This window comes from Engystomops pustulosus, chromosome 3 (assembly GCF_040894005.1).
Source record: "Engystomops pustulosus chromosome 3, aEngPut4.maternal, whole genome shotgun sequence".
NCBI lineage: Eukaryota > Metazoa > Chordata > Amphibia > Anura > Leptodactylidae > Engystomops > Engystomops pustulosus.
In genome coordinates, this window is record NC_092413.1 from 68,359,787 (window position 1) to 68,386,809 (window position 27,023).

General features: G+C 44.7%; 1 protein-coding gene across 1 annotated transcript in view; it reads right to left on the reverse strand.

The window, feature by feature from the left end:
- The window catches only part of LOC140120487 (ribonuclease T2-like), a 292,997-nt gene that overhangs the window by 137,756 nt on the left and 128,218 nt on the right, over positions 1–27,023 (reverse strand). Inside the window, exon 5 of the mRNA XM_072139513.1 lies at positions 26,749–26,809. Coding sequence (XP_071995614.1) covers positions 26,749–26,809 — 61 coding nt within the window. The remainder of the gene's footprint in view (positions 1–26,748; positions 26,810–27,023) is intronic.

Sequence of the window (27,023 nt, forward strand, 5' to 3'; positions counted from 1 at the left end):
TGTACGTTCTCTCCGCGCTTGTGTGGGTTTCCTCAGGGTCCTCCTGCTTCCTCCCACACTCCAAAACATACTGGTAGATTGTGAGCCCCATGGATACAGGGACTGATCTGGAAAGCTCTGTGCAGTGCTGCGTAATCTGTGTGCGCTATATAAAAAGGAATTCATTATTATTATTATATGATTATTCATTATTATGATGATAGAAGATAAATATGAAAGATCATAAAGATTTCTAGATGCAGAACTATAAAGTATATTATATGTACAGTAGATGAATATGAGAGAAATACAGTAGAAGAGAGATAGAAGATTGATTAATAAATAGAGAAAAAGCAAGATCTATAAATGGTCAGATTATAGGAGATAGATAACCAGACAGATAGATAGATGATAGAAATATAGACAGAGATAGATGATAAGCATCTTCATCCAGGAATTCAACCAATTTAATCCTTTCCCTTACAGACATTTCTGGAAATTTTGTTGCATTATTTTTACAATTTAGACGTTTACAAATAAAACAGAAATAACAGCAAAAATAATATAATAAGTATGTTTTTAAACACATTTGTGGATAGCAAAGTGTGCCCCATTTTCAAAAAGAGTTTATAAACATAGGCGCCTTCATGCAGAAATGCTAAAACAAAAACCATGACATATTTGGCTGCTATCCACAAACGTGTTTAAAAACATACAAAATAAAAAGCTCCTATTCTGTCAAAATCATTTTTTTCGGGAGTGGCCTGGCTATGGAGGAAAGCAGACGCGTCTTGCCTTAGCTCCTGCTCACCACCGGGCTCTCCTCTGATTAAAGTGTCACCCAACACCACAAACTACCCACACATGTGCCCAAAGAAGAAGAAGGACTTACAGAACACCCCGGCGCCGCCATCAAGAGTCTCTGCAAGAGGCATCAGCAGGTTTTTGACTCCCTGCCACCCGGCTACCACAAGGGCCTCCGGCGCCAATATGGCGGCGACGAGCGCGGGCCGCAGCGCCACACCGACATCCTCTTCTCCTCGGGCACAAGACAGCACCGGTACACCCGGGAACGCACCCCGAACTCCACAGCAGTGTATCAAAGGAGCGGAGCAGAGGAGGTTGAAGACGGCAGTGGCGGCTGGTGAGACCACGTGACCTGTGGAGAAGATGGATACAGACCACGTGGCGTGCCCCGCACATAAACGGGATTGCGGCGGGCCAGAGATAGAACAGTCACTGGGTACAGCAGGCCTGCTCATGCCCAGCACGAAGATGCAGGGCAATGAAGGTACGGCAGAGGGAGGATCGTGGGGATCCCTTGGGCAGGGGACGGAGGAGCCTGCAGGCAGGGCCTCCCTTCCAGCCACAGGAAAGTCGCCTATATCAGTTCCAGGGAGAGGACAGACAGAGAGTCCCCTCGCTCACAAGATATCCCCCAGACACAGCCTCCAGGTGCAAGCCGAGGTCCACTACTCTGCCCACATGGGGAGCCCAACAAAACAGCAGCTGACTGGGAAGGCCCAATAGATACCCACAGGTGGCATGGTGGTTAATCCCGGCCGACCTGAAAATTATAAGGCCATATGACCGCCTTCAACAACCCCAGATTTGCAGGGGGGAGAACCTCCGGGCGGCGGGGAGGCATGAGTTGCCCTCGCCTGACTCTGATCCCCAGCTATCAGGCATGCCGGTTTCACTTAGACAGATGGCACAAATCCTGCCACATTCGTCGGCAACATGGTCTTCTAGAGCGCATGCCCCATTCTTGCACTCCCCTGCCATTTTGCCCCAGATGTTTGAGGCCACACAATCTCCAGAGAGGATCGCTACTCCACAATTATTGGTCTCTAGTTCCATGGGCTCCTCACCGGCTTCACCAGCTTTTATGTCTCCAACTTTCGATACTCATCAAGCTACGATACTGACACAAGTTATGGAGGGCTTGGCTGAACTACGCAACTTTAAGACACACCTAAAAGCAATACCCACCAGGGAAGACATGGAATGCTACGTGTCTTGCCTTGAACAATCCTATGGTGCAGAAGTGTCCATCTTGAGAGAGGAAGTTCAGCAGCTGCGAGCCAGAACAGAAGCAACAGAGGCTGCCCAGATAACGATATAGGAGCAGACAGACTCACATTCAGCTTTATTGGCAACGCACACATACCAACTACAATACCTATCTGACCAATTAGATGATGCGGAAAACAGGGGAAGAAGAAACAACATGCGAATACGAGGTCTACCAGAATCGGTGGAGTCTGCCCAGCTACACAGGGCATTACGTTCTCTATTCTCAGTACTAGAAGTGCCAGATGAAACTCATTTAGAGCTTGACAGAGCTCACCGGGCACTACAACCTCGCCCCTCTCCTACCGATCCTCCCTGAGATGTCATCTGCCGGGTCCATCGGTATCAACTGAAAGATGCCATAACGAATAAAGCCAGATCCCTAGACCAGATATCATTCCAGGGAACAATTGTCCAGCTACTGCCGGACTTATCCAGATTGACTCTCCTCAAAAGGAAGACCCTGCGACCCCTACTAGAGATCCTGAAACAACGCAACATACCTTACACCTGGGGCTTTCTGTTCAGGCTCCAAATCCGTCACGGTGGGAACAAGCACACGATACGTCACCAAGATGATATACCTATGGCAGCGAGGTCTCTCAATATCTCGGCTCCGGGTATCCCAGAGTGGCCGACTCTACCGAATCCTGCACCCCGGGCGCAGCCCCCGCTCCCCCAATGAGTCCCAGGGGGAGGAGCGGGAAACGGCCCCAGGGGCCCTCGCCGTCAGAGGAGGCGCTTGAATAACCATTAAGAACTTGCAAAGAGTTCTCTTGGATATGCAATTTCTTATCCTCCATCAGAAGTATCCGTTACCATGTGTGGACTGCTCTACTTATCAAAATATCAACAGTTAATTACATATGTTGCTTTAACTTAGTAGTTTGCTGGGTTACACCTGGTGACAAATGTTCAGATATGCTAATCAACACACAGGAACCCTAGACGTGGGCTCTTCTGATAGTCAGACCCCTTTTCGCCTAGGGTAGCGTGCCCAGCTAGACTGTGCACGTTGTGTACACTGCCCTACTTGAGCTGAGGGTCGGGCCCAGTTTAAGGCCCCCCCTTAAGATTTAAGTTCCTATTGTGCTTCTGCACTTTGTTAGACTAAACTACAACTAGTCGTATTTACTTTGTCTACCCCCCCGTGTCTCTCCCCTTGTCCCTCCTATTGTCTCCCTCATCCTAGTGTATCCTCCCTCTTGTTTTCACCCCAGTCCCTAACCCACTCGCCTCCCGCCCCCAGTCTTATTCCCCCTGCACTAGTAAACCTAGACCACCAGGTAACAAGCAGATTTCATACACAGCATGGCTACTCTAAAAATTGGATCCCTAAATGCTCGGGGTCTAAATGTTCCTCAAAAGAGGTCACAAATTCTGTACGGAATGCACAGGCAGGGAGTAAAAATTGTATTCCTACAAGAGACTCATTTTAAAACCGGCCACTTTCCGGAGATCAAAGATAGACACTTCACTACCTGGTTCCATACCTCTAACCCTGAATCACGCTCCAAGGGCGTCTCCATTGCGATTCACCGCTCCCTCCCACATATAGTCCTGGGCGAGGTGTTAGATCAGGCCGGCAGATACAACTTTGTTAAAATACAAATATTCAACCAGGTTTTCACCCTGGCAAATCTGTACTTACCCAATCGTTCTCCAATTACAGCATGTAGGAAAATTCAGCAGGAACTGGCGGGGTTTACTGAAGGAATGCTAATGTTGGGAGGGGACTTCAATTTTCCCCTAGATGTCACACTAGACACCTCCTCAGGAAAGAGCCAGGTCTCCCTACAACAACTAAGCTCTTTTAGAAAAGACATGCACAACCTTCAGCTGATTGATGTTTGGCGAATCCTACACCCAAGGGACAGAGACTATGCATATTAGTCATCAGTACACGACTCTTATAGTCGTATAGATTTTTTCTTTATCCAACACAGAGCGCTGACATGGGAACCGACAGCATCAATTGGGAACATCGTAATGTCAGACCATGCACCAATATATGTTAGTTACCGTCCCTAGTATTGCCAAAGGACTGTGGGCTTGGCGTCTTAATGACTAATTGCTTAAGGACGCCCTCTGCACACAGGAGATTAAATGCACCATTGAGTCCCATGTGGGGTTGCCCGACCTGTGCCCAGAGGTTATGCCCATGAAGTGGGAAGCTCTAAAATGCGAGATTCGCAGTCGCTTCACTGAAAATGGGGCTAGACTAAAAAGGGAAAACGCAGCCAAACTCACTTACTTGCTACAGAAACTACATTCCCTTGAGCAACAGCATAAAAAACGCGGTCCCCGGAGGTTTTGGCAGATTTGGTAATAGTGACAGATGAGATAAGGGCCTTATTAGACCGCAAATCACTCTCCCAGCGCATGCAATTTAAAAGTCGAATCTACGAACACTCAAACAATAGCAGTTGCCAGTTGGCCAGACTTATACATATTATTCCCAACTATATCAAATTAAGGGCCCGTTTGCGGACTTAGACCCAAAACTGCTGTCGAGACAGATAGAGACCTACATAAGAGAGACGGCTATACCTCCCCTAGAAAAAGATGAAGTCGAGATGCTGGAATCTGACTTCAGTGAGCCAGAAGTATCTGAGGCTATTAAGAACACCCCTGCGGGGAAGAGCCCAGGCCCCGCCAGCTTCTCGCCAGCATTCTATAAATCATTTAGAGACCTCCTGCCTCCATTTCTGACGAGGGTATTCAATTCAATCCCCCAAACTTCAGTATTTCACCCTCAGTCCTTAGAGGCAAACATTAGCATTCTTTTAAAGCCAGACAAAGACCCCTTATCACCTGCAAGCTATCGTCCCATCTCACTTTTAAAAGTAGACTTAAAGCTATACTCTAAAATCTTGGGTAATCGCGTGGCCCAATACCTCCCAAAATTAATAGGCACTGACCAGGTGGGGTTTGTGAGGAGCAGAGAAGCAAGAGATAACTCAAACAAGACGTTCCTCTTGATGAAACAGGCACAGAAAAGATCTGTTCCCTCCTGTCTCCTTTCAAGTGACGCGGAGAAGGCCTTCGTTAGGGTACATTGGGGCTTCATGACCGCTGCCCTTAAACAACTCGGGTTGGGCCCAAAATTTTTGGGAAAAATCCTAGCCTTATATAACTGCCCCACAGCCAGAGTCAGGGCAAATGGGTTCTTCTCACAGCCTATACACATTACGAATGGAACTCGTCAAGGGTGCCCTCTATCTCCCCTTCTCTATGTGATTGTCATGGAACACCTGGCTACAGCCATTAGAAATAATCCCGACATCAAGGGCATACAGGTCCCTTTTTGCAGACGACCTTATGCTGTATATATCCCAACCCAGGATCTCTCTCCCATCCCTCAAAGAATTTGAAAGATATAGTCAATTGAGTGATTTCAAAATTAATTTTAGCAAGTCAGATATGCTGAACATATCCTTGTCGTCAGAGGATATCCAACTGATCAGAACCAGTTTCCCCTTCTGCTGGCGCCACACGTCAATTAAATAGTTAGAGGTCCAAGTCCCGACATACCTGTCGAAATTGTATATCCTTAACTACCTACCGTTACTGGAACGCACATTAAGAGACCTCACGGGATACAATAGGAAACAGCTGTCCTGGTTTGGTCGTATTAATGTGATAAAAATGGACATTCTACCCCGATTTCTCTATATTTTTCAGGGAGTCTCGATTGTCCCCCCCTCGTCGTTCTTCAAATCAATCAGATCAGCCCTCATACGCTTAGTTTGGGGCACAGCTAGACCTCGAATTGGCTGGCGATTTTTGACTAGAACTAAATTGGCGGGAGGGGCGAGGCTTCCCAACTTTAAGTTGTACCATCAAGCAGCCCTCCTAATACGTACCCTCAACTGGCTTTACCATCTGGATTCCAAGCAATGGGTTAGACTAGAGCAATATAGCTCCCTCGATCCCCATAAAGGTTTTACCATGGATCTCCTCACAACACATAAAGATTGAACCTCAAAGTCTGTTTCCGCCCAAACCTTAAAGCAATGGAGGTCTCTCATTAAACGTAGGATATTGTCCCGCCCCTTGAGTCCCCTCATGCCTCTTTTTCAGAATCCAAATTTCCAATCTGCGTTTGCGAAAACTAGATTCCTGGGCCATTCCAGACATGAGGATCTCCGTATGTGTGATATATTGGGGGAGGCACCGATACTGACCCGCTAAGAACTGATGGAACTAGCGAGCGCTTCCAATCTTTCGTGGTTGGAAATGTCACAATTGGAATCATTCCTTAGATTACCAGGATCAGCAGCGTCCTTTAACGCCCCACTCACCCCATTCGAGACCCTTTTCCGTCTGAAGTCCCCCCCAGAACATTGCATCTTGCAAATATATAACTTTCTGCTACAAGAGTCGGATACTCTACATCCGCCCTTTCTATCTGGATGGGCTAGGGATTTAGGCATCTCATTGTCCTCTAAAGATTGGGATAAGGCATTTTTTTTCACGCATAAACTCTTGGTAGCCTGTATATCACAGGAACGTAACTACAAAATTCTCTCAAGGTGGTACAGGGTACCGTCCTTCCTGCATGGCATTTATCCCTCAGTCCGGGACTAATGTTGGAGATGTGGAGCAAAATGAGGTACCATGCTACACGTATGGTGGACATGCTGAGACATTACCTCATTATGGAACCAGATATTTGAAGTCACATCAGAATTTACTAGTCAAGAGCCCCCCAAAACACCAGAGGTAGCCTTACTCTCCATGCTTCCAGGGTCTATAGGAAGCCAAAAAGGAAGTCTCTTAAGATTCTCTCTAATTGCTGCCTGTTACAGGGGAACATTATTCATAACTGGACCTTCTGCTCTATTATAATATATATATATTACATATTGTGTAAATGTATATATTACATATTGTGTAAATGGATACATTATATACTGACCATAGTCACTGATATTCTGTGGTGAAACGTGTATGTAGAGAAGCCATTCGCTTCATATTTTACATATCAAAACACATCATATATTTTATATATTGTGAGACACTGAAGGGGTTAACTGTGGATGGGCGGTATGTTTCCCCTAGGTTTTGCTTCTATGCAAGGCCTTAGTGCTGAGGTGGGTTTGTCCAGCACCTTGGACACAGGTGATGGGAACAGCCTAATTAGCCTGGATAAAATGACTCAGCAGAGTTGAGTGGGTTGTCTCTCTGTGGAAGGAGGCTGAGAGGACACAGCCATGACCTGTGTGTCTGGAGCAGCCACGTGATCTTTGTTTAGTGTGAGTTAGTGGACTATTTGTATAGTTAGCACCCTGACGGGTAGGTTTTTTTTTGTTTGTTTATTCAAATACCTGAATGTAAAGGCTGGTTTATTTTTGCTGCAATAAACGCAGGCGAGACCTGTTTGGACTGTACCCTGGTGTCACTGTCTTGAACTGCATCCCAGCACCCCGCTACCACGGTCTCTACTGGGCCAAATCCCCACATATGGTGCTTCGGATTGCGGGCAGTTCAAAAAGACACACACCTGAAAGGCTTGCTACATCCGGCAACATTGCATGGCCTGGGTGAAAGCAGCAGGCAAAGTGCAGGATAAAGCCAAGATGGAGGACTTTATTAAATACCTGCAGGAAGAGTCCCAGGCTAATCGGCAGCTGCAGCAAGCCATGCTCCAGCAGCAGGAGGAGAGGTCCCGCCAGCAGCAGGAAGAATCCCAGGCTAATCGACAGCTGCAGCAAGCCATGCTCCAGCAGCAGGAGGAGAGGTCCCGCCAGCAGCAAGCCATGCTCCAGCAACAGCAGGAAGAGTCCCGAGCCATGTTCCAGCTGATGATGGAGAAGTTTTCTGGCATGATGGCAGCACCGCAAGCGACGACTACTGAGGGGTCCCATACTGGTCTGCAAGGGTACCCGGTTGTCCAGCATTCCGCACGGGCTGCAGTACAAAAGGCTTTACAAAAAATGGCGACGACCGACGACGTGGAGGCGTATCTCACTGTGTTCGAGCGAGTAGCTGAGCGAGAGGAGTTACCGGCTGAGCAGTGGGCAGATGTCCTGGCACCGTTCCTGACCGGCGAGTCGCAGAAGGCTTACTACGACCTGAGTGAAACGGAGGCCCGTGAGTACCCCCAGCTAAAGGCGGAGATTCTGGCTCGTCTTGGGGTCACCGTTCAAGTTCGCTCCAGCCGGGTCCACCAGTGGGCTTACTCAGAAAAACTACCCCCACGCTCCCAAATGCATGACCTGATCCATCTTGTCCGGAAGTGGCTACAACCAGAGGACTGCACCCCCGCACAGATGGTAGAGAGAGTGGTCCTCGACAAATTCACCCGTTCTCTGCCCTCTCGGCTCCAGCGGTGGGTTGGACAGGCCGGTCCCACAAAAGCTGAGGAGCTTGTGTCCCTAGTAGAGAGGTATCGGGCTACGGAGGACCTGCTACTTACCTCTCCGACACGAAGCAGTGCCAGTGACAGGGTCACCAAACCAGCTGGTAAGACTGCTACTGCGGAAAAGGGGAGACATGTCAGGTTGGGAGGGGGTTCATTGGGGGGCGTGGATACCCAGAAACCCAGTGAGGCTCGTGACAGAGGTCATGGCCGCATCCAGTGCTGGCGGTGCCATGAAATGGGCCATATTGCTGCCAACTGTCCACTGTCAGTGGAGCCAATGGACTGCAACCAGACCCGGCGAGTGTCACTGTTTGCCCGGCCAGTTCTGGCGGCTGAGTCAGTCACGGATGCAGAACCCCAAGTATGCATGGTCACAATCGGTGGTCACACAGTGGAAGCCTTGCTAGACTCAGGGAGTCTGGTCACCCTGGTGCGGGGAACTTTGGTTGATCCTGGACTATACAGTGGGCGGAGAGTGGGAGTGTTGTGTATACATGGGGACACTCGCGAATATCCCACTGCTGTCATCAACCTACATACCCCTTGTGGTACTGTTACCCATGAAGTGGGGGTGGTGGGGACCCTGTTTCATGAGGCTATTATCGGCAGAGACTTACCGGTGTTTTGGGACCTCTGGAGACGTAGACCCACCTCAGGTGCGGTTGCAGATAATGGACATCAGGTATGTCCGGCCTTGGCCCCTGAACCCTTTGAGGCCGATATACCCACACCAGCAGTAGGGGTGACCCCATGTGATGAATTCTCTCCCCTAGAGGTCCTAGCTGGTGAGGTCGAGGGCCACGAGGAGGTGGCCGACATGCTGGACCTTGAGATTTCCCGTGAAAATTTTGGGGCTGCACAGCTACAGGACCCTACCTTGGTTAAAGCACGGGAGAATGTTAAGGTGATAAATGGGGTACTCCAAATACCAGGGGCTGATAAAATATACCCCCGAATGGTGATTATTGGGGAACTGTTGTACAGGGTCGACCAGATACGGGGTGAGGAGGTTGAGCAACTTGTAGTACCCCAATCTCACCGTAGGCTGGTGCTAGAGTTGGCACACAAACATGTGCTGGGAGGGCACTTAGGTGCTGAGAAGACCCGAGAAAGGATCCTGCAGAGATTTTTCTGGCCCGGGGTGTGGGAGGAGGTAAACCGGTATTGTAGCTCCTGCCCTGAGTGTCAACTTACTGCCCCGGTCTCCCACTTCAGGAGTCCTTTGGTCCCGCTACCGATCATAGAAGTGCCCTTTGAACGGATTGCAATGGATCTGGTTGGCCCCATAGTCAAATCCTCCAGGGGGCACCAATACATCCTAGTTATCCTGGACTACGCTACGCGGTATCCCGAGGCGATTCCATTAAGGAACACCTCCTCCAAAAATATTGCTAGGGAGCTGTTCCAGGTGTTCTCACGCACAGGCCTCCCCAAGGAAATCTTGACTGACCAGGGTACCCCATTCATGTCTAGGGTAATGAAGGAGATGTGCAAGTTACTACAGGTAAAACAGCTCCGCACCTCTGTGTATCATCCTCAGACAGATGGCCTGGTCGAGAGGTTTAATAAGACCTTGAAGGGGATGCTTAAGAGGGTGGTCAGCAAAGATGGGAAGGACTGGGATTGTTTGTTGCCCTATTTGATGTTTGCCATACGTGAAGTTCCCCAGTCCTCCACGGGTTTCTCACCCTTTGAGCTGTTATATGGCCGTTCCCCACGTGGGCTTTTGGATGTAGCCAAGGAGACCTGGGAGCAGGAGAGGACCCCCCACCGTAGTGTGATAGAACACGTCTCCCTTATGCAGGACCGCATAGCGGCGGTAATGCCCCTTGTAAAGGAACACATGACAAGGGCACAAGAGGCCCAGTCTAGGGTCTACAATAGGTCAGCCAGACTCAGGACCTTTAACCCAGGCGACAGAGTGCTAGTTCTGGTGCCCACCGTGGAGAGCAAGTTCTTGGCCAAATGGCAAGGGCCATATGAGGTCATGGAGAGAGTGGGGAAGGTAACCTACAGGGTATCTCAGCCGGGGAGGAGGAAACCCGAACAGATATACCACGTGAACCTCCTAAAGCCATGGAGGGAAAGAGAGTCCCTGATGGCCATGGGAGTAGAGAAGGCGTCTGTCTCCAAGAAGGGGACACCGGAGGTAGGTGTACCCGATGCCAAGGTGCCTGAAGTACGGATCTCGGAGTCCCTCTCCAGGGCCCAGATTCAGGAAGCGAAGGAGTTTGTGCTCCGAAATATGGAGGTGTGCTCTAAGTTACCGGGACGTACTTCAGTCATCAAGCATGACATCATAACCGAACCCCACATCCGGGTACACCAAAAACCTTACCGGGTCCCTGAAGCGCGCCGGCTTGCCATATCCGAAGAAGTCAGGCAGATGTTAGACCTGGGGGTTATCGAGGAGTCTAAAAGTGACTGGTCGAGTCCTATTGTGTTGATTCCCAAACCTGATGGTTCCCTACGGTTCTGCAATGATTTTAGGAAGTTGAACGAGGTGTCCAAATTTGATTCCTATCCCATGCCCAGGGTTGACGAGTTGATAGAACGACTTGGACAGGCTAGATTCTTCTCCACCCTTGACCTGACGAAAGGGTATTGGCAGGTACCCCTGACTGACAGGGCTAAAGAGAAGACCGCTTTTGTTACCCCTGATGGGCTTTTTCAGTACGTGGTACTCCCCTTTGGGCTACATGGGGCTCCCGCCACATTCCAGAGGTTAATGGATCTCGTGCTAAAACCTCACCGGAGTTATGCCTCGGCCTACTTAGATGACATCATAGTCTATAGTAACGACTGGGAGAGTCATCTAGCCAAAGTACAAGCAGTGGTAGACTCCCTGAGGGCAGCAGGGCTGACATCGAACCCCCAAAAGTGTGCACTGGGTCTGGAAGAGGCCCGTTACCTGGGGTACCGTATTGGGCGAGGGGTCATCAAACCCCAAGTAAATAAAGTAGAGGCGATCCAGCAATGGCCACGACCTTTGAGCAAGAAGCAAGTGAGGGCTTTTCTGGGCATAGTGGGCTATTATCGCCGATTTATCCCCGATTTTGCGACAATAGCGGCACCCCTGACTGACCTGACTAAGGGTAGCAGGGCGGTGATGGTAAAGTGGAGTGAAGAGGCTGAGGGGGCGTTTCAGCGACTTAAGACGGTTTTGTGTGAGGGACCGATACTGATCACCCCTAACTTCGCCAAGACCTTTATTGTGCAGACTGACGCTTCTGACGTGGGCTTGGGGGCTGTCCTGTCCCAAGTAGTGGAGGGTGAGGAACATCCTGTGACATTCCTGAGCCGCAAGCTCACACCTCCTGAAAAGAACTATAGTATAGTTGAGAGGGAGTGCTTAGCGATCAAATGGGCTCTGGAATCCCTGAGGTATTATCTGGTAGGGCGGCAGTTTACACTAGTGACTGATCACTCTCCCCTAACCTGGATGAGTCAGGCCAAGGAGAGGAACGCCAGGGTCACAAGGTGGTTCCTAATGCTCCAGAATTTTAAATTCACGGTGGAACATCGAGCAGGAAAGCTGCATGGGAATGCCGATGCCCTATCCCGTACCCACTGTCTGATGGCCAAAAATGTTCGTCCCCACAGGGTCAAACAGAGGGGGAGGGTATGTGAGACACTGAAGGGGTTAACTGTGGATGGGCGGTATGTTTCCCCTAGGTTTTGCTTCTATGCAAGGCCTTAGTGCTGAGGTGGGTTTGTCCAGCACCTTGGACACAGGTGATGGGAACAGCCCAATTAGCCTGGATAAAATGACTCAGCAGAGTTGAGTGGGTTGTCTCTCTGTGGAAGGAGGCTGAGAGGACACAGCCATGACCTGTGTGTCTGGAGCAGCCACGTGATCTTTGTTTAGTGTGAGTTAGTGGACTATTTGTATAGTTAGCACCCTGACGGGTAGGTTTTTTTTGTTTGTTTATTCAAATACCTGAATGTAAAGGCTGGTTTATTTTTGCTGCAATAAACGCAGGCGAGACCTGTTTGGACTGTACCCTGGTGTCACTGTCTTGAACTGCATCCCAGCACCCCGCTACCACGGTCTCTACTGGGCCAAATCCCCACAATATATATATATATATATATATATATATATATATATATACACATACATACATACATACATACACACACACTCACCAGCCACATTATTAGGTACACCATGCTAGTAACGGGTTGAAACCCCTTTTGCCTTCAGAACTGCCTCAATTCTTTGTGGCATAGATTCAACAAGGTGCTGGAAGCATTCCTCAGAGATTTTGGTCCATATTGACATGATGGCATCACACAGTTGCCGCAGATTTGTCGGCTGCACATCCATGATGCGAATCTCCCGTTCCACCACATCCCAAAGATGCTCTATGGGATCTGGTGACTGTTGAGGCATTTGAGTACAGTGAACTCATTGTCATGTTCAAGAAACCAGTCTGAGATGATTCCAGCTTTATGACATGGCGCATTATCCTGCTGAAAGTAACCATCAGATGTTGGGTACATTGTGGTCATAAAAGGATGGACATGGTCAGCAACAATACTCAGGTAGGCTGTGGCGTTGCAATGATGCTCAATTGGTACCAAGGGGCCCAAAGAGTGCCAAGAAAATATTCCCCACACCATGACACCACCACCACCAGCCTGAACCGTTGATACAAGGCAGGATGGATCCATCTTTCATGGATCCAGCTTTCATGTTGTTGACGCCAAATTCTGACCCTACCATCCGAATGTCGCAGCAGAAATCGAGACTCATCAGACCAGGCAACGTTTTTCCAAATCTTCTACTGTCCAATTTCGATGAGCTTGTGCAAATTGTAGCCTCAGTTTCCTGTTCTTAGCTGAAAGGAGTGGCACCCGGTGTGGTCTTCTGCTGCTGTAGCCCATCTACCTCAAAGTTTGATGTACTATGCGTTCAGAGATGCTCTTCTGCCTACCTTGGTTGTAACGGATGGCGATTTGAGTCACTGTTGCCTTTCTATCAGCTCGAACCAGTCTGCCCATTCTCCTCTGACCTCTGGCAGCAACAAGGCATTTCCGCCCACAGAACTGCCGCTCACTGGATGTTTTTTCTTTTTCGGACCATTCTCTGTAAACCCTAGAGATGGTTGTGCGTGAAAATCCCAGTAGATCAGCAGTTTCTGAAATACTCAGACCAGCCCTTCTGGCACCAACAACCATGCCACGTTCAAAGGCACTCAAATCACCTTTCTTCCCCATACTGATGCTCGGTTTGAACTGCAGGAGATTGTCTTGACCATGTCTACATGCCTAAATGCACTGAGTTGCCGCCATGTGATTGGCTGATTAGAAATTAAGTGTTAACAAGCAGTTGGACAGGTGTACCTAATAAAGTGGCCGGTGAGTGTATATTTTTATTTATTTATTTATTTTTTTTTTACAAGAACATGCAAAACTTACATGACAATCACATCTGACATAAACAAAAACACAGTTACAGACAAACCAAAAAGAAAATAACAACAACAGAAAAAAAAAAAAAAAAGACATAAAAATGTCTGATCCCAATTAATTTACAGGAAAAACAAGAAAAAAAAAAGATTTACTAAGTTCCTAAGGTGCAGTATTTACAATAATTTCCTTCACAAACCGAAAACTTGAGATGGCCCTATTTTGTTGTCAAACAGGTTTTTATCTCTATCAGGGAAGGCCATTTTTCACTAAATTGTTTTATATAGATTATTTCGTCCCTGGATAATATCTCTTCGTATCTATAATACGTGGAGAGTCTCTCATATATTTTTCCCAGGAGCGGAGGGTTCGCACTGCTCCAATTTGAGGTAAGTTCAGCACGCGTAGCTATAAGAAGTTTGTCAATTATCCATCTTACTTTTACTGGAATACCCTCTGCAGTCAAATTCAATAGTGCAAGCTCTGGGCTTGGGCAGATTGTTGTACCTGAAATCCTAGTAATGGTGGAAAATATACTGTCCCAGAGATCTTTTATTCGGGGGCACGACCAGAGTACATGATAGATATCGGCTTTTAACCCGCAACCCCTCCAACACTTGTCACTATATGCTTGAAATGCTTTTGAAATTCTAGCGGGTGACAGGTACCAGCCCAGCTGGATTTTCTTCAGAGTTTCTATATGGTTGACACAGATTGCTGTCTTACCTAATGGATACAGGGCTCTCCTCCACTCCTCGATGGAAAATTGCTTATTAAGATATCCTTCCCATTTTACCATGTAGCTTAACTTATATTTAATTTTGGTGGATATTAACTCCGAGTAGATAGTAGAGATACCTCTCTTAATAGTTTTATTACAATGAAGAAAGTCACCATATTTACAATTGCTTGTGAGCTTTTTTTTAATTTTTTCAAGTATTTTATTAGTTCTAAAAAAATCTCTGATTTGAAGGTATTGAAAACAAAAGTTGACTGGTATACCGTATTTATCTTGTAAATCTGAAAATTTCATTAGTTTACCCTTTTCAGAGATTTCATTTAGTGAAGAGATACCAAAGGATGCCCAAGGTAGTAAGCTGAAGTTTGGGATTCCCCCTACTAAGTATTCAAGTTTAAAATCGGAACCATTAATCTTAATACCATCTTTTAGTTTTATGAATCTAAGCCAAACAAAGGAAATGGTTTTGGTAATGTCGCTTAGAATCTGTTTCGATTTTAATTTAAGGAGAAGGTGAAGTAGTATGTCTTTAGTCGTTTTGTTGTTATTTAATTGTTTTTCTAAATATTCCCAATTCCTGGCTCTTAATGTTATCCAAGATTCCTTAACGAAGTCCAGCAGGCACGCCATCCAATAGAATTCAAAACATGGCACGCCTAAGCCCCCTTTGGTCATTGGTGTATATATAACAGTTTTTTTGATATTCTTTGTTTACCTTTTTGCCATATAAACTGTAACGTCAATTTTTGTATTGCCCCTATTACTTTACTAGAGAAATGTAGTGGTATAGATCTGAAATAAAATAGTGTTATAGGTAAAATATTCATTTTAATTATATTTATTCTCGCGATCCAAGACAAATTAACTTTCCCTGATTTTTGTATTTCAATTTTAATGCGTTTTATTAGGTCTCCTGAGTTATATTTTAAGGTTTTTTCTAAACTGCTTGCTATAAAAATACCTAAATATGTAAATCCTCTTCTCACTATTTTAAACGGGAACAAGGTTGATAGGTCTCTTTTCATCCTTGGTCCTCCGTTAATCACCATTAACTGACATTTGCTAAGATTAAGTTTATAGTAAGAAATAGCTGAGTAAGTTTCTATAATCTGTAGCAATTGTTTTAGTGATCTTTCAGGGTTTGTGCAAGTGCATACTATATCATCTGCATAAAGGGTTATTGCAAAGTTGCCCGTTTTTCCGCCTATACTATTAATCATGGAATTGTTTCTTATCGTTTGGGCTAAAGGTTCAATAGCTAAGTTAAAAATATAAGGGGATAGGGGACATCCTTGCCTAGTACCATTGCTGATGTTAAGCAATTTTGAGACGAAGCCTGCATTAACTATACGTGCTGTTGGGTTGTTATAGAGAGCTAGGATGGCTTGCAGATAACTGCCTCTGAAACCGAACTTCTCAAGGGTAGCTTTAAGGTATCCCCAGTGCACTCTGTCAAAGGCCTTTTCGGCATCCAATGCCCAAGTCATGTGCTATTTGCAACAGGTCCAACACTCGCCTAGTTGCATCCCGGACTTCAAGTCCCGGTAGAAAACCCATTTGGTCCTTTGGTATTAAGAATTTAATAACTTTTTTCATACGACCTGCCAAAGCTGAGGCAAAGATGTTTATATCACTATTCAAAAGCGATATAGGTCGGTAATTACCTAAAATAGTAGGGTCTTTATTTTCTTTCGGAATAACTATAATACGCGCCTCAAGCATCTCTTTAGGTATCGCTTTGCCATTGCAGAATTCATTAAAGAGTGCCGTCAAATATGGCGTGAGTATAGATGCAAAATTTTTATAATATTCATTAATAAGGCCGTCCGGACCTGGCGCTTTGGAGTTCTTCAAGGAGGCAATTACTTGATTTATTTCGTCATGGGTAAAGGGAGTATTTAGGATCACGATTTGCTCCTCAGATAAGCTAGGTAAATGTAGATTATGGAAGAACTTCCAAAGATTTTTCTCCCAATCCGAGACCTCATCCTCAACCATTCCGATATTATAGAGTTTAGAAAAGTAATTCTGAAAAGCTTCCATTATATCAACTGGATTATAAATTAAATCCCCCTTCTCATTTTGGATTTTCTCGATCTTATTGTTTTGTTTCATTTTGCTAATCTTATTTGCTAAGGATTTGCCTACCCTGTCCCCTATGGCGTAATTTTTGGGTTTCGTTTTCTTTAGATTATTACTGTATTCTTTTATCCATATTGTTTGTACTTCCGAGCGAAGTTTCCCCAACTCTTTTTTAATTTGCTCTGTCGGATTAACCTTATGTTTATTCTCTAGTATTTTTATCTGATCTAAGTATGATGTGAGTTGTAACTTCTGTTCTCTTATTTTCCCCCTTTGTATTTTTTTCACTTTTTCTCTCATGGTCATCTTGTGCGCACACCATACGCTCGTAGGTGAGGCTGAACCTGCATTCCGTGCAAAATATTCCATTAGTAAACTTACTAAAGTTTGATTCTCATCTTTTATCGTTGACGGATACATTTTCCAAGGGAATACTTCTTGGGATGCGCACGATGGCCTCAGCTCTATTGTTAAAGGAGCATGATCTGACCAAACTTGTTGATCTATTGTGGTGGCTAAAGTTCTTTCAATCAGATCTGTACTAATCAGAAAAAGGTCAATTCTAGAGTATGACTGGGCCTTTTTTGAAAAAATAATCTCTTTCTTGTGGATGTGTATAATGCCAAATATCATGAAGATAATACTCTGATAATATACTTCCGTTTATTACTCTTGAGGATGTCCCAGGATTAGAGACATCCCTTTCACGATTTACTATGCTATTAAAATCTCCTCCTACACCTCAGACCGAGGTTTTACATACTATGGCACACTTTCCATTTCAGTGGCTTACAGACTCCATTAAATACCTGGGCCTACGCATCCCGGCAGATTTGAGCTTACTGTATTCACTTAATTATACCCCATTGCTTGAACGCACGTTAGTAGACCTCTCCATATATGATAAAAAAGGCTCTCCTGGTTTGGACGCATTAACGTCCTTAAGATGGACGTATTGCCGCGATTTTTATATCTTTTTCAGGGAATACCCCTCCTCCCCCCTCCCCCCTTTTTTAAAAAACTCAGATCAGCGATGTTACGTTTTGTGTGGGGTTCCGCAAGACCTAGGGTGGGATGGAAAATCTTAACCCGACCCAAGTCCTCCGGGGGGGCAGGATTACCCGACCTACAGGTTTATCACTGGGCGACTGTAGTAATGCGCTTTGTGGACTGGACGTATAATTCTACCTCTAAACAATGGGTACTCTTGGAACAGAATATCACACCCATACCTCTGAAAACTGTGCCTTGGATTCAGGGGGACATGGCACAATCATTAGTGGGTTACACACCTTACGCTCGGGCTGCATTAGTGCTGTGGAGAAGGTTACTCCGCCGGGGTCTTCTATCCCGCCCTTTAGGGCCCCTAACTCCGTTGTTTAAGAACCCGATGTTTCCCCCAGGTCTAGGTAGAGAATCGTTTTTGATATGGCGTCTATCTGATGACCCACGCATGCACTTAGTCCTTAAGGACGGATCCCTACCCTCCTTTAATGATCTAAGTGCCCAAGCCCCTGACACTCAGCTATCTTGGCTGGAATATTCCCAACTACAATCCTTCATACGCACACAGGGAGATAGGGCAACTTTTGGAGCTAATCAGTCTGCATTTGAGGAAATGCTCAATTCCTCCACTCCACCTATGCATGTTATTTCCCAAATTTATGCTATTTTAAAGGATCAGCTACATCCGGGAGACCCGACATTTGTGGAAAGATGTGAGCAGGAGCTGGGTGTCGAGTTTGGGCCACGGGAAAAAGAGAAAATATTCATCTTTACCCACAAATTATCTTCTGCATGCTCTGCACAGGAGAAAAATTACAAAATTTTGGCAAGATGGTATCGGGTTCCAACAGTCCTACACGAATTTTACCCTACAGTGTCTGACAGATGTTGGCGGTGTCATAACTCCAGAGGAACAATGTTGCATGTTTGGTGGGATTGTGCCGCTCTCAAACCTTTCTGGGACAGAGTGTTTGCTACCTACAAACAGGTCACGGGCTGCTCAGTAGAGGCCCGAGCTCAGATTGGCCTTCTATCCATTCTCCCGGGTACAGTAGGGTCACAGAAGAAGGGCCTATTGAGGTTTTTCCTCACAGCTGCTCGAACGGTCATCCCCCGTCACTGGAGATCCCCCACCCCACCTCCCTTCCTCGAGTGGATTCACGAGTTCTCTAATATTTGTCGCATGGAGGAGCTTTTGGCAGAGGTAAATCAAACCATGGAGAAATTCACTAGAATCTGGCAACCGTGGTTCCTGTTTAAAGGCACACCAGAGTATATAGCATTATTCGCCTGAGCCGTCGGCGAGTGACAGTTGTATTGTGTCCCTATTCCATCATGTTGTCTTCCCTATCCTTGACCCCCTTTTGGTCCCCCTTGTTTCTTCCCCTTACTCCCCCCACCCACCCACTTAAATCCCTCTCCCTTTGCTCTTAGTTCCCTTTCCTTTAATATCTGTTTTATATGGACTGTGTAGCTGGTCCTTCATTGAGCGTTATTAACATATTATTATGTATTATTCCTGACTCTATAGTTGCACTTTTACTCTTATTCATCACTTGTTATAACCGGTCTCTAGAGTCAGTTTTATCTGTGTAGGTTCGGTGTGTTACCACCCCGCTGCAGTCTGTTTGCGGTGTGCGGAGGCTCCCGATCCACATTTGTCATTATTGGGACCTGCGTGTCCCATTGCTGTTATGATGCATACTGTCATTTCTACCAAAAATGTTTTACACAGTTTTTTCTTGAAATGTATGCTGACACTTTTCAACTAAATAAACCGTATTGAATATAAAATCTCCTCCTACAATAACCTGTGATTGATTCAGTCTCATAAGTGTTTTTAATAGTTTACGCAGGAATTTTAATTGTCCTCTATTAGGAGCATACAAGTTCACTAGGGTATATACTGTATTATCAATCTTCCCTGTGATTATTATATATCGACCATCTTCACCTATTACTGTTTTAATTACTTGCCAATTTATTGAGGCTCCTATTGCCACTAGTACTCCTGCTTTTTTCTTTGTGGCGTGTGAATGGTAGATATGAGGGAATTTAATGTTACAAAATCTCTTTTGGTCCCCCACCACCAGGTGAGTTTCCTGCAAAAAAGCAATATTACATTTTGTCACTTTTACAGTTTGCCAGCTCTTTTATAGGGGCAATTTAGACCATTGATATTTAATGATAGTATTTTAATAGCCATTAATTCAATTCCAAATTGTTAACCAAAAATATAGTACGACACATAATTAACATTCTCTTTAGCAACCATACTCTATACTGCAACAATCTTAGTATTCTTGCAACTATATCAATCGAACAAAAAAACACAAATGGGATCACAAGCCTTTTTTGGATTTTCCTAGCAGTTACCAATAAGTATCTTCCATAACTTGGTAACTTCTGGTATCGGCTTAAAACCAGCAAAAAAAAAGATAAAAAAGAAAAGAAATTCCTACGTTATATTACTCGAGTTGCTGCTGGGTAGCCCAACTAATAATATGTCAGGAAGGAAGGAAGGAGGATAGCCTCCTTCTTGATTAATTCTCTAAGTTTTAGCCCACTCTCTTGTGAGTTTTTTTGGGATTTTACTTTTGACCGATTCTTGAGTCCCTTCTGTGACAGGCCAATCCCATTTTTTAAATAATTCAGTGAGCTCACTACCCGATCTGCAAACATAAGTGGAGTCGTCTTTTCTAAAAATTAGCTTAAAGGGGTACCCCCATTTATACCTTATGCCCCTCTCACTAAGGGTCCGGGTAAAATCCAACAACTCCTTACGTTTCCCTAATGTGGCAGTAGATAGGTCTTGAAATATCTTGATGTCTTTGTATTTAACTGGTAGTGGGTGTTTTTGTCTCATTTGATATAATGGGGCTCATTTACTAAGGGTCCGCAGCCGCGAATCCGTCGGGTTTTTCCCGAATATTTCCTCTTTGCGCTGTATTTCACGGAATTGTGGCGCACGCGATCGATTTTTGGCGCAATCGCGCCGACTTTCGCGCGACAGAAATCGGGGGCGTGGCCACCGGACAACCCGAAGGATTCGGAAAAACCGCAGAATTTAAAAAGCCATTTGTGTCGCAAGATCAAGCACTCACATACACCAGAAAAAAGCAGGTGAACTCCGGCGGACCTCGGCGCAGCAGCGTCACCTGGTGAATATCGGCGCACGGACCTTAGTGAATCCCAGCAGAACCCAAATCAGCGTTGGAGAACCCGCCGCTGGATCGCGACTGGACCGGGTAAGTAAATGTGCCCCAATATCTCTTCCTTTATGTGAAAAAAATGCACTCTCACCAGAACGTCCGCTGGTATTGTAGTAGGCAGAAATTTCGGTTTGGTAAGACGATGTGCTCTATCTATTGTGAGGTCTGTGTAAGAACTGTCTGGCAAAATTGTCGAAAACAATTCCCAAACAAAATCTGGGAGTTCTGTATTTTTAACAGTCTCCGAGATCCCTCTAATACGTAAGTTGTTCCGCCTTGATCTATCTTCTAGGTCACAAATTTTGAATGCTTGTCTGTCTAATTGTTCCTTTAGGTCTATAGTCAGATCAATCAAAGCATTGCAAGTTGTAGCTAAGCTGTCGGTATAAACTTCCAATTTATCAGTTCGCTCTGCTAATATGTTTAAGTCCGCTTTAATTTCGTTAGTAGCTGATGTAAGCTTTGAGGAGATGTTGTTTTCTAGTTTATCTAACATTCTCTGAAAGGTAGATTCAGACATTGCCTGTGTCATAATTGGGTCTATTTTTGCTTGTGTTTGTTCAGATATCGCCTGGCTGCACGCTGAAGAGTTTGCAAGCAGGTTTTCTGAGAGATCCGAGGAGTCTAACTCACTCGTTTCACAATTACTATTTGGCTTTCCTCGTACTTTTTTTCCTGTGTCTACAGTCTGTTTGGGGGCAAAATATCTTGTCAGGCGTGGTACTGTTGGTTGGTGTTTCTTTGGGCGGCCCATCGAGGGGTCTCTTCAGATGTCAAGCAAAAAAATTTTTTTTTTTTCTTAAATAAATATAGCTTTCTTTCCCCTTTCCTTCCTCTCCTTCTTCCTACTCTCCAATACCTTTTTAAATTGTAATGTACGAAGCACCCTTTTTTTCACTGGCTAATATTAAGTGTATATATTACTCAGCAAAAGTAACCAATTGCAAATATTAATAAGCTTTACCTCACATTACAGAGAAAAAAAAAGGAATAAGCATGCATACTTATAGGATCTTAATATCAAACCCTCATAGAAGCTTATCAACTCCAAAGACACATATTTCCCAGGGAGAGTTTTAGCATTCGCGTACATATAAATGAATAATAATAGTTCCGTACGTGCGGTTATAGGTTGTTAGTCAATATTAGTAACAAGAGCTCATGAAATCGGAAAGTCCAGCTATAGCGCGCTGAAAAGTCAAAAAATTAGTTAATGTTAGTTGCTGTTAGGGCACTGGAGAATTTCTTTTACAGCACTAAGCTTTGACTGTGAAGATCTTGGTCCACAAGGCAGAAGGATATAAGCAGAGAAAAGTTCCAGCTGTAGCACGCCGAGAAGCCAGAGAGTTAGTTAATATTAGTTGTTGTTAGGGCACTAGAGAATTTCTGTTACAGCACTAAGCTTTGACTGTGAAGATCTTGGTCCACAAGGCAGAAGGATATAAATAAAGAAAAATTCCAGCTGTAGCCCGCTGAGAAGCCATAAAGTTAGTTAATGTTAGTTGCTGTTAGGGCACTAGAGGATTTCTGTTACAGCACTAAGCTTTTAACTGTGCAGTTCTTGGACCACAAGGCAGAAGGGTATAAGTATAGAAAAGTTCCACAAACGGGGTTAAATTTTCTGGTTAGTCAGAGAGCAGTGCAAGTTTGCGGTATGTTAGTTTGATTTTCCATCGTTCTTCCAATAATGATCTTTTTCGGAGAGCAGGGTATGAATTGATAAGGATAGTATACCGCAGTCTGGGTGACGGGCAGTGGAACAAGTCGGAGAGGCAGCTAGATCAGCGTGTGGCCCCGCAGCCGGCGGCCCCGCCGCCCCACAGCGCCAACACCACGGCCGGTAGCGCCCCTTATCCACGTCGCCGCCAGTGAGCACACCCGGTGGTTACACCCGGCCGCTCCCCAACAGCTCCGAAGAGAGCCCACCCCCAGCAGGAGTTGCTGCACTGACGGGTAGACGATTGCCACCCAGCTAACATAGGCACCACCCGAAACCGGCCACCTCCGACAGTTACCAACAGCCCGCACCACCACCGCCACACACTGATGTATTTTACACCTCCACTGCTCCTCCGTAATGCAATAACTCACCGCGTGTTCCTGCACAATCCAACCTGCCACAGATAATGTCAGCCCACGTTCGATAGGAGGATGTCACTGCGAGGCGCTCCGCTATTGACACTACTCCGACTCGTATTTACAGTCTCACCGGTCTCCGGTCTCAGCAGCGCCAGGGTCGGGTGCGATCTCTCTCTCCCCACACGCCACCTCCTGTCAGTCTTCCGTTGCTGGTTACAGCGTCCACGGCCGGCTCGTCAGTCCCATCAGTCTTCCTCAGGCGCGAACCTCCGGGATCCAGCTTTCGGTGTGATTCCTTACGCCTATCTATCTTCCTGCCTAGTCAAGGTGATCCGAGGTGAGGTGCGATTCATTCAGCATTGGTGTTAGTTGGGCAAGCGCAGCATTGCCTCGAGACGTGCGCGTGCTACGTCATCACGTTATATTTTCATTTATTTACATATTATATATTTTCCATATAAAAAGGCTTTGAACAGTAAAAAGCCACCATGAACCAGTTGTGAGATTCCCTGCACTCACTGGGGTCTATCCTGAGAGGATCTTAGGGTGGATTTTTAAGGGGGGTGGGCAGGGACTATACATAGGGATATTTAAGGTGGAAGAACCAGAAATCAGGCTCTTGCTTCCTGACCCCCACCTGGACGACCAGCACTTAACTTAAGGAACCAGGTCATATATTGTGTGTGCTTTCTATGTATGTGTATAACTTTATAAGAGTAATTATAACATAGTACTTATTATAATATAGTAGACTTTATACGTGTACCTATAGATATCCCAGGTGTACTGTGTTTTACCGTATATATACATAGCTAAGTGTTTGCAGTGAGTGTGTATATATTAGTGTAACCACATGTACAACCTGTATGCTATTGTGCATCCGTCTCTATATGTACATGTATACGGGCAGGTACTGGATGTGACTCCTGCCTCAGGGTATATAACATATTGTATATACATACATATAGTCCAGGAGGGGTCAGGAAAGAAGGCTTGTGTATAGTTGTGTTCTTTATATATTTTGTATTGTATTTATGTAGTTACTTTGTCACATGTATGTTGTTAGTAAAGTCTTTTTATATAAAAGTATCTGCGAGGGTTGTATGTTACTCTTGTGTTGTATGAAGGACTGGAGTAGGTGCTTATGTAAATAGCACAGACTAAGGGGCTGTACAGAACCACTGAAACCCATAGGAACTGAGGAAAAACCCAATCCCCAAATCCCCTTTATCACTGCCCATTCTGTAATCCCACGTCAATGGCGCTCCAACGTACCCCCTACCATCTCAGAATGGGCACAAGAGATGCTACATATTATTTGTATGGAAGAATTTATGGCTGACACGTTGGGCACCTCAGAGAAATTCATAACACTATGGAGACCCTGGATTACATTTCAGGGAACACAGAAATTCAGGGACATCCTGGGTTCCGACGCCCCACCAGAGCAATAAACTGATGCGCAACCCCATTTCCCCCCTACCCCTACACCTCTTTGACTCAACGTGTCCCAACCGTCTCTTATCTCTCCCCAGTGTTTGTTTCCCCTTATATGTCGACTGTCTAGTTGTTTATTCGTGTTAATTAGTTAGTGAGTCACACCTCCTATTGGCCAATAATAACCTGGCCTAGCCTGAGAGTTTAGGCCTATAGAATGGTAAGAACAGGCAACAGATCTGGAAGAAGCCCCCGAGCAGACAGTCGACATATAAGGGGAAACAGAAACACTGGGGAGAGATAAGAGACTGTTGGGACACGTTGAGTCAAAGAGGTGTAGGGGTAGGGGGGAAATGGGGTTGCACATAACTCATCATGCTCTATTGCTAGGCATGACAGAATAAATCTCTCATATTGATTCAAGCCGGTCTTCCTAACAGAAACAGAATATTAAAACGCCTCATAAATACGTGGAAACCGTCAGGGCTATTAAGTGTAGCAGCTATTCAACTTTGTACGTGCCTCACGGACCATTGACAATAGTTTCTAGCTATAGGCCTACCGGAGTATGACTATACACTATGCACACTGTTTTTGCTATTTTTTTTGCTGTTAATATGTTACATTTGAATGTTGTAATGTTAAATGTTTAAGATCAAAATCGAATAAAATGATTGAACATAAAATCATTTTTTTCCAGAAATCAACATGTAAACAAAAAGAACATTTTTAATTCATACACACTACCACCTTCATGCAACTTTGCATCAAACAGTATTAAAATTGAATAATTGCATGAAAATTCTAAATTTCCTCTAAAATATGTACAAATCCAGAAAACTTATATAAAGAAAATATACTTTCCTAAAACAGCAAGATGTGAGGAGATCAAACATACCCCACATGTGTATATTCATCAAAATATGCAGCAAAGGGAACGTTAAATCCACAGGGGACGCCAGACTATTTTTGCAAAATATTGCACTGAGCTTCACACAGATCTATCATTGTATGCTCCTTACATAATGGTGACCCAAATAAAAAACTATATATCCATAAACCGAGCTGATGAAATAACAAGTCACTTTTAAATGTGCGCCAATGTATTAGCTGCACAATAACACAATAACCCTCCGCGGTTCAAAAGAATGAGAGTGAAAATGTCATAGCATAGGTGTAAATAATGGAGAATGGTGTGAAATAAAAACTTTATTCCAGAACATGTGTGTGTTTTTGGTGTTACATATAACTTAATGGACACGTTCTGGGTCGCGGTGTTAATATGTAGCCACATTAGGTGAAGAGGATGGAATATTCTCATCACTTAATTTTTGCAAAAAAAAAAAAACACGAAATAAAAGCCAATAAAAGAGCAAGTGTGTTCTTAAATAGGAGAGGGTTAAAAACATGAACATTAGTTGTTATTATTCCTTATCAAAATGTAGTAACATATAAAGTCAACGTTTCCATTATCTGTGAGGTGCAGCAGCTCATGTGTGCAGTGAATTCTCCCTGTAGTGTAATAGCTAAGAATCTGGAAGGCAGGACAATTCAGAGAGCTGTACCTCTGGCTCTGTGACACATAGAACCGCACTTCTTTTTCTTATGAAAGAGGAGAGTCTCCTCTTTTATATGAATCTGTCTCCTCTTTTATATTAAATTTTGTTTTTCCAACTTTCAGGAAAACTGTTAAATTGCCGTCAGGAGTGATTTTTATATATAAAAATCCCACCTGAAATTGTGAATTTGAACCTGCATATCTCCGGATCTATGCCACCTAGAAACACAATTTTAGATTAATTTGAAAGAAGAGGTTCTCCTCTATCCAAAACACAGACCCTGTCTGTTAGTGGGAAGAAAGCGACGATAAAGCACATGTCAGGGTTCTGTGGTGGTAGGGTGACACCTCTGGTCCAATACAACATGCATTATGGTCGGTATGCTTTATGCACATGCACTAATACCTTTGGTATGTCATTTTGAGTGACCAACCTTTTTACAATTTTGGATTGACTTTTTGATCCTCTTTATTTATGTCATGAGTATTGCATGGTCAAGTTGTAGGTATTGTAATATTTGTAGCTCCAGACAAAAAATGTATTTGTCCCATTGACGATTGGATTTTCAAAATTTTTTGCTTTAATGGGACCTTGAATAATCAATAAAACTACAGACCCCTTACAGCTGATCATTGCTGCCTGGGAGTAAAGTAAACCATCCAGAGAGCTTCACCAGAGGACAGAGGGGGCAGAGGGGTCCGTCTGTAAGTAGGGGTTGTCTCTAAGTCGGGTGTCCTTAAGTAGGGGACTGCCTGTACATGGTTTAAAAGAGTGTAAAAGAGTTAAGTGCAAACTACTTACTTTACATACAGTGACTGGCCATTGATGTACCAAAATTAGTTTGCTCCAGCCTGTGTGGTTTCTATAAGTAAATAGAACATACATTGTCACTTTTTTTTTCAACAAATATCGTACAAATATATGGACATATATATAAATATATCGTACAAAGATATGTACATATATCAGGACTTTAGCTCCATATTTTCATATAAGTACATCATTACAAGAACATCATTATATAACATACATCATAACGAGAGATGAGCGAGCACTAAAATGCTTGGGTACTCGTT